Source organism: Jatropha curcas, chromosome 8, assembly GCF_041381405.1.
Source record: "Jatropha curcas cultivar XTBG-Jc1 chromosome 8, XTBG_Jcur_1.0, whole genome shotgun sequence".
Taxonomy (NCBI): Eukaryota; Viridiplantae; Streptophyta; class Magnoliopsida; order Malpighiales; family Euphorbiaceae; genus Jatropha; species Jatropha curcas.
The window spans coordinates 5959967-5976714 of NC_143158.1; the positions used below are offsets into that span (position 1 = coordinate 5959967).

The 16748-nt window shown below is 27.2% G+C and overlaps 1 protein-coding gene across 1 annotated transcript; it reads left to right on the top strand.

The window, feature by feature from the left end:
* Positions 1-192: 192 nt before the first annotated feature.
* Positions 193-4435, top strand: LOC149494066 (Reticulon family protein). The gene is made up of 9 exons (XM_089725291.1): positions 193-1595; positions 1733-1792; positions 1877-1979; positions 2094-2168; positions 2280-2424; positions 2525-2594; positions 3026-3091; positions 3840-3962; positions 4042-4435. Exons 1-9 carry the CDS (start codon positions 404-406, stop codon positions 4191-4193), a joined length of 1986 nt encoding a protein of 661 aa, XP_089581417.1. The 5' UTR covers positions 193-403; the 3' UTR covers positions 4194-4435.
* The last annotated feature ends 12313 nt before the right edge of the window (positions 4436-16748 follow it).

Below are 16748 nucleotides of genomic sequence, written 5' to 3' on the forward strand. Positions count from 1 at the left end.
GCAAAATTTAACACCATTTGTCTATTGCCTTTGGCTTAAGACAAATTAGCAAACAAGAAGCAAAAAAATAAAATAAAAGCAAAAGTACTAACTTCCCTTCCCTTGCATGTGACTATGAGAGGCTAAAATGACTTTTGCCTCGTTTATAGTGCTTCACACATATCCTTTGACACAAAGTTAAAAGAATAAATACCCTAAAAGAAGTAAACAAAGGGCACATGCCCTATCACTCTAATCATTTAACCCCCACCAGACCAAACAAAGAGCATCACCGATACCAACTTCCATTTCTTGATCTTCAAGATTTCCTCTTCTTATTATCCATTATTAACCACTATGACCCAGTGCTCAATTATCACAAAGAAAGATTGATTTTTTTTTTTTCTTTTTCTCTTTTTAAAAAATGGATGTCAGTAGAAGAAGAGCCGGTGTTAAAACTAATGTTGCTACTGGGTCTGTTTGGGAGAGTAGAATGAAGCTTAATGGAGATGGTGCGTTTAAGGTTTTTAATGGAGATAGTAATTCTGAAGAGTCTACTGTTGCTGCTGATAGTCCAAGAAAGGTTGTCAAGAAATCCCCAGTTGGTAGTACAACTGGTAAGAGAAAGACATGGAAATCTGATAGTAGTTGTGATGGTACAATTCAGATTGGTAAAAGTTCAGTAATCAAGAATTCTGATGAGCAATGTAAAGAATTGAGTGTTTCTGCTGATGGAATCAAGAAATCCTCAATTGTTTCAAGAAAAGGAAAATCTGATGTCTCTGTTGATGGAATTGATAAAAGCCCAATTCTGGGCAAGAAAGGAAAATCAAGATCTGATATTAAAGAGGTTCTTGAATCTAGTAATCCCCAATTGAGGAAAGTCAAGTCAGTTGAATCTGGTAAAGACATTGGAATTGATAGTGGAATTGGAAGGAATTCAATTCTTTTAAAGATATCAAAATCAGAGCCAACAGCGACGACATTGGATGATGAATTAGTGATTAGAGATTCTGTTATTAGTGGAGTTGATTTGAAGAGTCCACCTGTAATTGAAGAGATTAATGGATCTGAGGAATCCTGCAAAGAATTTGATGTTTGTCAAGAAAATGTCATTTCTAGTGACAAAGAAGCCAATGAGGCATTATCTCCTCCAATATTGGTAAAAAATAAAGAAACTGTTGATGATGTTGTTGTTCTTGATGGTGGTGAGGAATTAGAGGAAGATGAAAATGAAGAGCAAGATCAAGAAATAGATGAGGAAATGGAAATGGAGATTGAAGTTGAGAAAATGAGTGTTGATATTAAAGAAATTAAAGTAACAGAAACAAAACAGGCGGAGGAGAAGCCAGAGAAAATGGAAATAAAAGCAGAACAAGAAGAGGAGAAGCCAAAGAAGGTGGAAATAAAAGCATCACAAGAAGAGAAGCCCAAGAAAGTGGAAATTAGTTTACAAGAACAGAAGCCTAAGAAAGCAGTAGTGAATGAAAATAAAAATATTTATCAATTTAGAAACAGAACATCACCAATTTCTTCAACTGTTAACAAACAGCCACCTCCTGTTCTAAGAAGAGCTACAATTTACCAAAATCTTGCAAATGCAAAACCCAGTTCAAGTAAGGCTTTCTTTTCTGTTTTTTTTTTTTTTTTAAATTTTTAATTTTTTATAATTTCGTGCTCATTTGGGATTTTTTTTTTTTTTTGCCAATTCTTACTAACTGTTACTTTTTATTATTATTATTTTTATTTTCAGTTCCAGTTACTAATGAATACCAGAATTTCCCAGAAACTCATAACAAATTGCAAAATCTAGGTAAGTTTTCATTTCTTGGAAAACTTGAATTCCCTCTCTGTTATTGGGTTCAATTTCTTGAAACTCTTTCATATTTTTTTTCAGTGGATTTAGTAATGTGGAAGGACATATCGAGATCTGCATTTGTTTTTGGAATTGGTACATTTATCATAGTCTCTTCTTCCTATACTAAAGATCTGAATGTCAGGTCAGATATCCCAAACTACACTGAATTCAATGTTGAATTTTATTTTATTACTATTACTCTGTTCTAAAAACAGAGGCTAAAACTAAAATTCTGTTTTACAATTTCTTTTTACAGCTTTATTTCTGTGATTTCCTATCTGGGTTTGGTTTATCTTGCTGCAATTTTCTTGTACAGATCACTTATTTGCAGGTACACATTAAAATTATACAGCAATAATCAAGAAATTTAATTTTATTAAGAAAGGATTAATAATTTAGGCTAATTATTAATCTTTGTATTTTGAAAATGTTAAAAAAACAGGGGAGTTATAGATATAGATGATACAAGGTATGTGCTAGGTGAAGAAGAGGCAATTTGGTTACTAAAATTGGTTCTACCTTACTTGAATGAGTGTTTGCTAAAGATTAGGGCCCTGTTTTCTGGTGATCCTTCTACTACCATGAAGGTAATTATATTTATTTTATTTTACTTCAATTACTATTATTATTATTATTATTCTGATGAGAAAAATACAAAAAAAATTTTATGGACTGTAACCATGGCAGTTGGCAGTGCTGCTGTTTGTATTTGCCAGGTGTGGCACCTCCATAACCATTTGGAAGATGGCAAAATTGGGTATGTTGTTATTATTATTATTATTATTATTCATGGATTTTACATAATTCCCACAAAAATTTGCTATTTTAATCAAAGGTTTTAAATATTGATTTTTCTCAATTAAAATCCAAAATTTTAATAAAAATATTGAAATGTACAGAATTTGATTGAGAGTTAATTGCACATATTTTATCACTATATATATATTTTAAATTTACATAGATATTACGAAGAGACTAAAAATTCAATTCTCGACAATTTTTAATTTATTTTTTTATCTTGAAAGTTTGATTCATGTAAAAATAATAATAATAAAAAAGAAATAAGTACTGTTACTGGAGGGGTTATAATTGTCTTTTCATATATGGTCGGAACCCAAAATAGGGAACCGGTAAAATCGCTGCAAGTTTTAACTTTTTACTAAGACGCACTTATGGTAACTGCCGCAGGATTTTTTGGGGTTTTCACTGTACCAAAAGTCTGCTCATCGTACTCGACACAGCTAACTGCATATGGTAAATTCTTCAGTCTTTAAATGCCCTTTTGTCTACTTGCTACGTTCTTGATTGAGTTATGATTCTATACCGTTAACCACGCGATTACTCTGCACTTTCCACCATCTGATAGCACAAACAAAGACATGGGCCCCATGATAGGAAGTCGGTGATGCATCATGGGCCCCCAACGGGGTCTGGTGTTGCAACGGCTCTTGTTGACGATGCTTCCTTCTTCTTCACTATATAGGGAAGTAGATCTAGTTGGGCCCTACAAAAAAATTAAAAAAAACTTGGGCCCTACAAAAAACACAAAGGGAATTTGTTTAGTATAACGACAAAAAATTAACTATTTTAATATCTATTAAATTTTTCACTATTGAATAATTTTTTATAAAATGTTAAAAATTAAACTTTATGAAATATTAATATTTATTTAAAAAATTATTGATGAACACAACTTTGACGATCTATATCAGAGTCCAACAAATCAATCACTATCATGAATCAGGATTTTTTATTATCTCTAATATTGGATGCTAATTTGGCCAAGCAAATCTTAGGTATAAATGCATCATTGTTGGGACCCATCAAATTTTTTTTTTTGAAAAAAAAAACATAACTTCTCTTTATTTAATGATGCTCCCTTAAATTTGTAGAGAGCCTCTCTTCTTATTTATTTTATTTGATCTTACAATATAATATAATGTAATGTTTATAATATAAATGCATTCAATTTTATTATATCGTTTCAATTATGGAAATGAAGGAAAATTCTGGATTCGACGGCTGCGAGATGCATGGGATTCTTGCTCGCACAAAAAAGCCGTCGCGCTGGCCATTTTTACCCTCGTGTGGAACCTCTCGACAATGGTTGCTCGTGTTTGGGCAGGTGAGGTCACCTTCGTCATTTCGTAAATAATTTAATCGAGTTTATATTTCCAATAGGGTGCTAATATACTCTTTTACAGTGTTTATGATGTTTGTGGCCGTCCGATACTATCAACAGAAAATGGAATCAGAAGATTGGGCGGAGGATGATGATGTAGGAGATGATGAAATCTTAAGACATGATGTTGGGCCCACTCCAGTGGAAGTAAATAAAGTGAAAAAGGGGTGCTAAAAAATAAAATTAGTTACTTATATATATATATATGCATGTTGTGTGATAGGAAATAATTTGAGGTTGTATTTTTTTTTTTTTAATTTTAATTATTTTTTCCCCTTTTTCTTTTTTGTCCTTCAATTTATCAGCTTAATATTATTTATTGCTGTGAATATGCTGTCTGGGACCATTCTAACACTAACAAGCCCAATAGTTAGGGCAAAATATTTGATGCAATAAAAAAGAAAAAAATTACTTAATTTCTTTTTTTTATTTGAATATATATAATTTCCTATTTTGTGTTAGTCATTTCCTTTATGTAATAGCCCTTAGTTTTGCTTTTTTAATTATATACTTTCAAATAGGGATTAATTAGGGTTATAAACAAAACTTAAAAAATTAAAAAAGCTTTTGGGTAAGAGTAAAACTTAAAAAAAAAATAATAATATAAGAGTTTAACAAGGGATTAAAAGAAATAAAAAAAAGGTTCCTTTTATACATGTATAATCTTGCTTTTTATGCATAAAATCCATGGCTATTTGCTTGGCCACAACTTATAATGCAAATTGGGCCCAAGTCAGAATAGAAAGTAATGGCACTACGCTTATTATTGGGCTAAAAAAATGAACATTGGGCCAAAAATGGATATTGGGCTTAACTCCGAAATTAATGACATCAGTAATGGCCTTTGTTATTGGGCTTAACATTTAACGCCATAAATTATCAAAAACTGCTACAACTAACTACTCCCTCCGTTCAATATATAGACTATAGTTTGATTTTGTTATAGATCGAGAAAAATTAACTAATATAGTTAAGTTATATTTTTTATTTAATTTTTCCCCAAAATATCCCTCTATAATATTAAATTATTTATATACAATACTGTGTATATAGATGTACATTAAATAGGGAGTACTTAAGAAATTAAACAATAAATAATTTTCTAAAAAAATAAAATAAGATTAAATTTTGGCACGTATGAAAAAAGAAAGCGAGCCTATACGTATGGAATGGAGGCAATATTATTTAGCATAAACAATTAAACCAAAAGCGCCCTTAATCTTTCTCAATATCAATTTAGTAAGAGTAAAAAAATAAACCATACTATAAAATTTTATTAATTGTTCGACGTACCATACATTAATATGTGTATTAAATATATTAAAATTAAAAGATCAAAATAAAAATAATGGAATGTTTGACAAAAAAAAAAAAAATCATTTGATTTACTAATAAAAAAAAAAGGAAGTATCAAAATCACTACAACTTCTAATACTACTAATAATAACTCTGAGAGTCTTAATTGGCTAGCTAATCCCATGCAGATGCGGACCATGTTAGTTTATGATTAATCCTAGAACAACACGATGATGAAATAATAAAATGTTGTCTAAAAGTAGAGTTTGATTAGGTCAAAATACATTAATTGCAATGAAAATTATGTATCGTAGAATCATATATATATATATATATATATACATACAAATTTCTTATTATTAAATATCTCACTTGCGTAATGGACTACCACCTTCAAATTATTGAGTATTCCAATCTTCCACTGCACCTAATTTAATTTTACAATTCATGATAATATATAGATTTTTCCTTTAAAAAAAAAAACATGCTTGACTAAATTAATTTATTGAATATGATGAAGTTCAATTTTGAGTTAATAAATATTATTTTGGGTATAAAGTATGTAATAAAGTCTTCTTTTTTGGTTCAAATGAATGAATGTTGTGATTCTGCTCAAACAAAATGAAAATGGGATTGTCCTATAAAAGAACAAAAGGGACTATTGAGGCAGCTTAGCTTGTCTCAGAACTATAATGGACAGTCCCATCAGTTAGGCTGGACCAGCTCAGGTCATCTGCTTTAAGGTTTGCTTCAACCCAGTCCACGTCCCAATTTTGTTTCTTCACGTGATTTGCCACTGTATAATCATTCTATATAAAAAAAAAAAAAAAAATCCAGATAGCGTAACTCAGTACAATAAGCACTTACAAGATTGATCAACACTATTCTCTACAACGCAAATCCTCCTCGGAACAGCTTCTTTGCCTCCAAGTCACATTATAGAATGGATTATCCCTGTTATACGGTCGTAAATATCAAATCATTAACTTTACAAAATTTAAAAAAACACAATTTATATCCGCAGGTTATGAAAATAAGTAAAAGTTTGGGATGCATTATTGTGGATGGGAGTTTTGAATTGAGTGGCTAATTTTGATAAGCTATCTTACATCCAACAAAGAAGATAAGGTATGCCAGGCATGTAGTGATCAAGACACTTGTCCCCTCCAAATTTTTCATAAAGCAATTTTCAATATTGTCCATTTTCATTTACATTCACTTGTCAATTTACAATAATTAATTAATTCTCCTACCTATATTTTTGGTCCACTAATATTTTACACGTAGCATGTCATTAGAGGTCTAATAAAGGTTTAATGAAAAGCAGTAATGAAACTTCAAACTACACAACTCTTGTTGATTGATTTCTTCTCTGCTTGATGATGAAATGGATGGAATCAAATTTTGAGCTATATAATAAAATATAATTCTCATTCTACACATTTTTTTAATTGTTTTTTCTTTTATGATCAGACAAATTCAAATAATATTATAAATTGTATAATAAAAATAATTATATTTCTTAAATAATTCTCATTGGATTAAGGGAATGTCATATGATTTAGAGAAATTTAAACCCAATACATTTTTGTAATACAATTTTTAAAATATGTAAGAAAATCAATTTGAATGTTATTTCTTTCAATCATAAGTTTATAGTGTAAAAAAAATAGAAAATTAATATTCATTATTTCATACTATATTATTTTAGTAGATTGAACGTAACGTAATAGCGCTTGAGTGATATCTATATCTTTCCAATGAAATACAAATGTCAAGTGTCATGAATAAATAAAAAGTTTTGAGTTTTAATTGAAGATAGAAACCAGTATTCTAGATGTTGAAGCAATATGCAAGATGAGTTATCAACAAAACATGCCTATTGATTGCAATGGGGAGCCAAGTATTAGTGGCATATTATAGGCTTATTTTCCAATTCAACAAGACATTAAAATTGCCGAGTAATAACTTACAAGTTGTGGCTCAGTTTGCAATGCAGGCTGAGTACACAGGAATAACTTTTGAGTTCGATTCCTACTTAACGTACTTGCAAGGAGAAACAAGAAACCTTAACAGTGACTAAACTTCAAACCGGATTAGACGGTCCCTAAAAATAGAATCCGAATACCGGTAATTTATACAAAAAAAATTGCCCAATAATAGTATATGGGTTTCAATGTCGTATCTCCACTTCCTTTTACTTAAATCAGTTTGTCTAATTTAGCTTTCTCTTCTCTTTCACAGCAGCAATAAAAAAATACATGCAATGTTGGTTTCCATAGATATTTTCATTTGAGATATATAATTGAATATGTGCCATTGAAGTAACTATACTATATTGGATGAATAAAAAAAACAAAAAAAAAAAAAAAAGTTAAATGGTGCACGTCTACTTGACGTTTCCTGTTCTTCAATAATCTTTAATGTGATAGCAATCATAAATATTTTATATTGTTCAAGGAAAAATTAATTAATGGAATTTTTTTTTCCTTTTAGCTAAAAGAGAAAACTAAGTTTATTTAAAGAAAATAATTTCAAAATAATTTTCAGAAATTAATAAATTTATTATAATTTTATAAATACACATTTATTAAAAATCTATTGATTAACACCAGTGAATTAGGGAGGGATCTTCAAATATTTAGGAGTCTACAAAATAATATTACTTGATTAGGGCCAAATTAAAATATATTTATTTCAATTTTTTATACTAAATACTTCACTTTTTTTTCTTGGAGGAAGTTTTATACACGGTGTCTCCGTCTTTATTGATCACCGCTAATTACCACCAATCTTTATATGCCACCACCGTTAGTCACCGGTAATTATTACAACGTATTATTTTACATTTTTTTCTCATATTGAATGATGAAGTTTAAAAAATATAAAATTTTTATAATTTTTGGATATTTTTATTTTTATAAGTTATAAATTTTAATATATTTTAATTAATTTCAATATTATAACTGAAGAGTACAAATATTTTTTTAAGAAAACTATTTTTTTAAATTTAGTTATTTTTCGAAAACAAATAAAATTAAAATACGAATTTTAAATTTGAAATTAGCAAGTTGATCAACATGAATTCACGAAGGATTTTTCCTTTTTTTTTTTTTTTTTTTTTTTTTTTTGAAAATGAATTCACCAAGGATTTAGTACAACATTAACCAACAACTTCAGACGCTTCATTAATTAGTGCCTCTAAACATATATTCTAATAGAATGAACCATAAAGCCATAATTAAGTAAGGAAAATTAATTCAAATCATACATTATTATAAACTTTTGAAGGCAGAGGGAGTGAGAAATGATCCTTTCAATCTCAAACTTGTGGCTCATGAACTCTTTCCAGATGGCATGTTCCTTTCAACTTGCCATATACGTACCCCACACTTGGATTGAATAATTGCTTTTATATATATGGTGATAAATTATTTTTAATGCATAGTCCATAAATATCTAAATGCACCATAATTTTTTAAAATGGAATTAATATAATTAATTTTGTATTTGCTTAGTCTAAATCAGATGGGACTAATTAACTTTTAGTTTATTCATTGTGCTTTAAATAACATATATAGACATATATAAATATTAATTAAGAAATTGAAGTCTTGATTAAGAAATCAAAGTGGCTTTACAAGTAATCAAAAAGATGTAAAAGATCTTTCAACAAGTAATAACCATTTGTTTGGTTCCATTATGAGCATTGCAATCATCATTAGTATTAATTAATATAAACTTGGGGATTGGGATATGAAAAATATTACTAGTACTATAATTTGCCAACAACAAATTTTTAATCCCAAAATAAATAATATACGGTTTATCAAAATGGAAAAAGAAAATTATAAATAAGTTTTTTCACGATTTAGGCCGTATTTCACAATAGCTTTTCGAGTAAATTTTAGCGTTTTAACTACATTCAAAATTTTATCTCTATTAATTGTAATTTCGTTAATATAATTTTTATAATAGCTGTTAAACACTATGACGTTTATTGTTTAACTTTTAATTAATTTTTTATAATAATACTCATTGTTTTTTCCTCTAAATTTAGCTAATTAAACAACTAATATTTTTTTTTTTGTCATTTTAAATTAAACAACTATTAAAAAACTATTTTTACCAAAACCGTTATACAAAAAACTACCAGCTGAAATCTAATAGAACAACTAACAGTTATTATGACACCTAATAACTATTAAAATAAATGATATTACGAACATACCCTTAATGTTTTTAAGAAAAAAAAAAAAAAGATAAAATGAATAAAAGAAACATGAGATAACATTGTGAACTGTGAGCAAACACAATTAGGCCATAAACTTTATTTAGTGGTAATTGGAATAAGACATTCAACCATAATGGAAATGATGCATTTAGCATAAAATGGTCATCGTTGGCCCCATTTTTGCCTAAACAGAAATGAGTGGGTACTTTCAAATCTTAGGCTAAATAATTAGGCAAAAGGCCAGAAAATGCTAACTAGGTAACAAATAATATAACTAGATTAGGCATATTTTGTTGGATCTCCTCACATGGTGATGGTGGCCTATGAATAATGGAAATTTTGGTTTGGTACACGAAAAAAAAAAAAAGCATATGCAAGGCACGTGTAAAACAATTCATTACAGATTTTGTGGTTTAAACTCTGCCGCTCTATTTATTTTCGAAAAATAATTTTTCTATCAAATATTTTTTGAACTTTTCGATGTTTAGAGTGTTCATAATATATTAAAAAGTATTAAAAGTTAAAAAAGATGGAGATGAATTTGATAAGAGATTAGGACCTATGAGATAAAAACGTGCGATATAAACTTACTTCTAACTGATTACCTAGTTATTTTGCCACTCTTATATGTCCTCTATACGTATAATATTTAGTCGATGTAAATTAACAAAGAGAAAATATTTTTCAGATATTAATAAATAAATTGTTTGTAAAAGAGTTTAATTGTTAGACCCATCTTTTTTTAAACACTAAGTGGATGTGATGACATATTGTGTGTATATGCAAATGTATATATGTATATAGTAATGAAATTGTCTATTAGGTCTTGCAATTATTTATATCCTATCCTGCAATATTAAAAAATTATTCATTATCCCAAAAATATCTATCTAGGGATCCAAAAAAAGGTCTTGTGCTACTACTACTAATGTCAATTTTTTACCAATTATGCGTGATCTGATTGGTCTTCTCACTTATTTGAGAAGTAAAAGGTCTCGAGTTCAAATTCTCTTAATCACAAGTGTTTTCACCAATTTAATGAGTTCAGTGGAGGGCTATTCCCTTATATATAGCTCATAATGTTATTTCAATTTTTTTTTTTTTTTTTTTTTTTTTTTGCTTTCCCTAGTTGTTGGTGTCATATCATACGTGCACACATTACACAGAATAAAATATGAAAAGAACAAAGTAACAGCTGACCTATGCATAATTGCAAAAAAAAAAAAAAAAAAAAAAAATCAATAGTAGAATACCAACTTAGGCTAATTTGGTAAGGATTTGTTTCCTTTAATGTAATTTAAAGGGTTTTAATGTATGTAGTACTTCAGCTATAGGATCTCATATTGTTAGAGTTCATTGAATGTTTTTTTTTTTTTTGTAAGTTTATGCTTTGAGGTGTCTTCACCCGCTAATGAGAATAAAATTAATCTATGCTCGAAATAGATAACTTCACCGAGAATAGGATTTTGAACTAGATATCATTTTATCCCGAGTAAAGCCGGCCTATACATATTCATTAATGCATGCAATAACAATAAATCAATAATAATAAATTTAATTATGAGTTTCAAGTTTTAACTACAAGCTAAAAAAAATAATAATAATTAGGTACAAAAAAAATGATAATTGGGCTGTAATTTTAGGGCTTCAAGAGGAGGCACGCGAGGCAAGTGCCACGTGCCGAGTGGGGCTAATTAAGTAATAAAGGTCAAAAGGAAACAAACGAAAAAAAGAACTGGTATGAACTAGAATATGGTGGAAATCTGTGGATCCTGTCTCTGCCAATAGATTCGTTAGCAGATAAAATCAATATGGTGAATTTGTTTTTTTCTAATTTCATTTTGTTAAGACACGTGAAAATTATATAGTATGTCTCTTTGGACAACTTGTTTATGGATCTACCCTCTTTATGACATTAAATGACATTGTTTTTATATGATTTTATCATTAGATTTAATCAGTTGATTACTGAAAGTGTGCTATATTCCGTAATAAATTTTACTTGTAAAATTAGAAATTCGAAATTTAAAATTATTATAAAAATAAAAGAAAAATTGAATTTTCAAATTAAAATGAAAAGTAGAAAAACTAAGGGCAAATGAAAATAATTGAATAAAAATATAAATTTAATTCTACTGATTGAATAATAATTATTTTAAATTTGATTAACTCAACTTTTAATTTTATTGAAAATCAAATTAATCAAGTTGAAATTGAAAATCAAATTAATCAAGTTAAAATAAAATAATGTATTAAAAATCGAACTCAAACTGAATTAAATTTTTTAAAAATCAAACTGAAAATTCCAAATGCATTCATTCTGCCCTTTTTTTTCTGTAAAATCAATTTAAATTAAATAGTACTCTTCCGTTCTAAATATTTGTCATATTTAGAATTTGGTGTCCTTTAAGAAAATCATTATATTTATCTAAATTATAATAAATTATTGAGTAAATTAATTATATTACTCTTAATTTGATATATTCAAACGCTAAAATTTTGAAAAATTAAAAGAATAATTATTAGTAATATATAAAAGGTAACCATAAAAAAAAATCATTACTCCTTGCAAATCTGACAAGTGTTGAGCATCCACCAACTACCAAGTCTACCAACTTTGGTGCAACCAATGGACAATTTTTTAACTATATGTTTTCTCATGCATAAATATATAGTATTATCATATATTCTTTATAAAATAAAAGACAAAAAAATGACATTTTGTAACTTAATACTTATCCAAATTAATTATATAATTAGTAATAAATTTGGATATTATTGAGTAAACAATTTATTTAAGTGCAAAGAAATTAAATAATCAATTCATTGTAACTGCTAATTAGATATGGATAATCTAAATCACAATATAAACAAATCAAAAGAGATGAGATTGAAAACAAAAAAGCCCATCAATCTTATCTTCCTATCAACCATTTTGTGCAACTTTTTTTCCTTTTTTAGTAAAGAGTGCTAAAGAGAAAAATTTGTACTTAATCATTTTTGGAAATATTTTCATATACATATTAAAAAAATATATTTAAATCTATCCATTCGTAAGTGGTGTACGCACTTACCATTAAGTGTCTCGTTTTATAATGATGTTCTCATGTAATCACCTTAATTAGTAATCAATTTGATAATGATCAGTACAAATTTTCTTTTGGTCATGATCTATTATCAGATTATCAAGAAGAATTTTTTTTTTTAATATTAAAAGAGTTAATATAACTATAAATTTTTTAAAAAATAAAATTAGTGAAATTTAAATATATATATATATATATATACACGCGCGCCAATCAACAGGGGCGAGCTCCCTTGAGGCCTAAGAGGGCCGTGGCCATTCAAAAAAATGTTTTAAACAAATTTTTTATTTTGTAAAAATGACGTTTTAATTCTTCAAAATATAGAAAAATTACATTTAGTCTTCTTATAAGTTAAAAAAAAATTTATTTGGCTCTCTCAAAATAATTGTCCTAGCTCCGACTCTGCCGATAAGGACATAATCTTTATATTAATCATTAGATTAATATACTAACTAACAATATTATTATAATTTAATTGAAGTCAAAGTTTGTAAATGTGTACTTGGTCGAATTAAAGATGTAAAATTGTCATTCTTATCTATAAATTAACCCTAATACCAATTAAAATGGAAGTTGGAACATGAGAATCACATGCACTTTTACATTTGGAAAAATGGGTGAAGCTCAATTCAGTGTATGAAGGACAAAACCAACTCAAAAACTGTGTAAAAAAAATTGACCAATATGTTTTTGTATGACTTGGCTTTGGGCTTGACTTGAATGTTCCTCTTGAAAATTTATTACTTTTTAATTAAACCAGTGATTTAAATTATTTTTGTGCATTTCGATTTAAGATTTTTTTTTCTTTTTTCAATAATAAAATTGTCATTTTAATACTTATACTTCATTTAAATAAATAAAGTAATTAAATTATTGATTTTGAAAATTTTTAAAGGTCATAAACTTTTAAATTTTGGAATCCTAAAATTCCAAATTGAATTTTAATACAACGGAACGAGTTCAATTACAAAAAAAAAAAAAAAAAAAAATTGGATTACAGATAAAAATTTTCAATTAAAAAGCATTGGAATGAAATGATATTTTTTCAAATGAAATAAAAAAATAGATTATTCTCATCATTCAAACACATTAAACATCTATCGAATATCGAATATTTTCTAGTAGTCATTTAACTAACTTTTTATTAAATTTCTAAATGTATAAAATGAGAATAAGAGATATTAAAAAATGACGTTATAATATATAAATTATATAATCATTTGACCATAACAATAATTTTTTTAAAGAAAATTAATAGTCCCATAAGAATAGGAGAAATGAACAACGCATATGTAAATACAAATTAATTATTTTGATAGAAAAAAAAAAAACCATAAGAGCAATAATTAGAACTAAAAAAAAAATGTAAAAATAGAATCATTACAATTATGCAAATCTAATCAATAATTTCATTTGTACCAAACCCAATCAAACGATGGATCCTTCTATCTTTATTGCCTTTGTTCTCCTAATTTAGCCCTTTGTGTGGGGCCAACCACAAAGCAAAAAGACAGAAATATATAAGTTGAACCATATAATTTCCAAATGGGTTGTGGGACCAAACCCCAACCCAACCTGAACCAGAAACAACCGGTCCACATACGTTTCTTTTTCTGTCTTTTATTAGTTTCATTTTCTAATCAATTATTATTTTTCACTAATAATATTATCATTATTATTAATTATGATTACTATTAAATTTTTTTATTAATTTCATTTTTTGTTAATTATAATAATTATTATTAATTTGTTATAATTTATTTGGTTTTTAGATTTATTTTTATTTTTCAAAATTTTTAATTAAAAGATAATTATAAAAATATAACCTCTAGACACATTTGATTACTTTAAAAAAATAATTACGAGAGTTTCTTGTTTTTCTTCAAGTGGAAGTAATTCTCCGATGATAATGATTCATTAGCGGTTGGTTCCTAATGTTAATTAAGATTAGTGGCGGAGTAATTGAGAATTAAGGGTGTGGGTTTTTGTTTGGTAGTGGCAGCCGAAAACGAGGTGGGCGGACGCTGCTCTTCTGTTTGAGTTGACTGATGTCACTCTGCATCCGCACACAGTCTACATGCAGCCCTCCATTTTTTGCCATTTCCAAGGTTCCAAGCAGTTTCTTTTTGGCATCGCGTAAGTAAATTATTTTTCGTTTATCTCAAATTATTAGTTTCGAGATTAAAAAATAAATTATATTTATTATTAATTTGGTGAGCCAGGACTATTTTTTATTATATTATCTGCTTTATTATATTATCTACAGTGATATTTGACCTTTAATAAATTAAAAAAATGTGATAATTTATTTTTTCTCAAGTAAGCAAAGTAATTTGATAAATTCATGAAATGTTTGAACCACAAACCAAATGTTTAATTTGATTAATATGTTTATAAAAATTTAATCTGTGCCACATGCACTTATTGAAAGAATTAAAAGATAAACTTTTTACTCGACGGTCTAAGATATTACATCTCTTGATTTAAAAAATCAATATATATATATATATATATATAAAATAATTTTTTTAAGGTAAGATATATGTGAAGTATTCTTTTAAAAAATTACGAGTTTATAATCAACTATATAGTACGTTTTTTTTTTTTTCCACATCTTAATCTTTATTAAAGGAGAAAACGTGTAGAGTTTAGTACTTATCATTTTATTTTTTAATATATAAATTAGCGTTGTAACGACAAACTTAGAAGAAAATGATACTAGTACTATAAAATGTGCCGACTCATTAAAGAGTATTTTTTTTCCACAAGTTGGGAAGAGGAAGCGTTGAAGTCCATTTGAGATGGCTCCTATGTTGCTAAACATCAGCCAACCATTTTTGGAGGCTGTAGTGAAGTTTTGGACTTCAAATTTCAAATTGCGGCTATGACTACTCTCCTCTCCTCTCATTCTTTTTCTTCTTTACTTAATCACTTGAGAAGTTGAAATTTTCAAATTTGAGTTCTCTCGATATTCAGATACACGTCGATTTAATTCAAATAATTCAATTATTTTTTTTTCCTGAAAGGTAATTAAAGAGGCGATCTGTAGAGATTGAGTAATTATTAATTGGACTCCAAAAATAATTGCCGTAATTACTCAAGATTGAATAATTATTAATTAAACTCTAAATATCTTTACTTCCAAAAACATTATACGTAATTGTTCTAAAAAATTATTATACGTTGTTAATAGATTGAATAATTATAACTATTAGTATAATGAATAATAAATTTTGTAAGCAAGTTAAATTCGAGTTTGCGTTTAATATTTGAATTAATTAAATACAAGTTCATTATTTTTTAAAAAATTGAGAAATTCTATTTTCATTGATTTATTATTATTATTATTATTATTATTATTATTATTTTAACCTATAAAAAGAGAGGCTAGTGGAGTAAATCATCACATGACACAGATAGCACGTACAGTACACGAATAATAGATATTTTTTCCAATTTATTAGAAATATACTAGCAGAAATAATATTACAAATTATTTGAACTATTTTTATAAATAGTGATATTGATATAAATAAGTTAAAATAAAAAAAAATGACAAAATTAATAATATAGCGCTCCCAACATTTCATATCTCTGATATATCTATATCCGAACTCTCTAGATTTGGGATAAATTTAAAAAAAAAATCTAAATAGTAAGAATATTAAGAATATCATATCTAAAAATACACGATATTATTAAAAATAATAATTCATTTGTATTTTTCTGAATAAAAAATTCCATTTATATTGTTAACAGGAGAAATAGGTTGCTTTACAAATTACTGGCCATATTCTAAACACATCTTTTTTTTTTTTTTACTTGGAAAATAAATTTGCTTATAATTAGTTACTAATTCATTCTTTGAACACTTATTTAACTTCCTAATATAGAATTTTGAATTAGGAAATTTACTGTAAAATATAAATTATATTACCTAATATTTTTTTCTAATTTTGATAAAACTAACTGTCATGTGCTAATAGCACCTCCCCTAGCATTTGCCTCGAATTCAAGTGAGACTTTATCTTTTAAGATAACTTCAAGTTTTTTCAAACATATCATTACAAAGATACAAAGAACTGTAATTAATTTTTTTACAAATAATTTAAA

Excerpts from the sequence above, each read along its gene's own strand:
- LOC149494066 (XM_089725291.1), top strand. The coding sequence starts at position 404 with ATGGATGTCAGTAGAAGAAGAGCCGGTGTTAAAACTAATGTTGCTACT. Across the intron at positions 2,169-2,279 it reads TACAGATCACTTATTTGCAG|GGGAGTTATAGATATAGATG; the intron begins GTACACATTAAA and ends TTAAAAAAACAG. Across the intron at positions 2,595-3,025 it reads TTGGAAGATGGCAAAATTGG|GATTTTTTGGGGTTTTCACT; the intron begins GTATGTTGTTAT and ends TAACTGCCGCAG.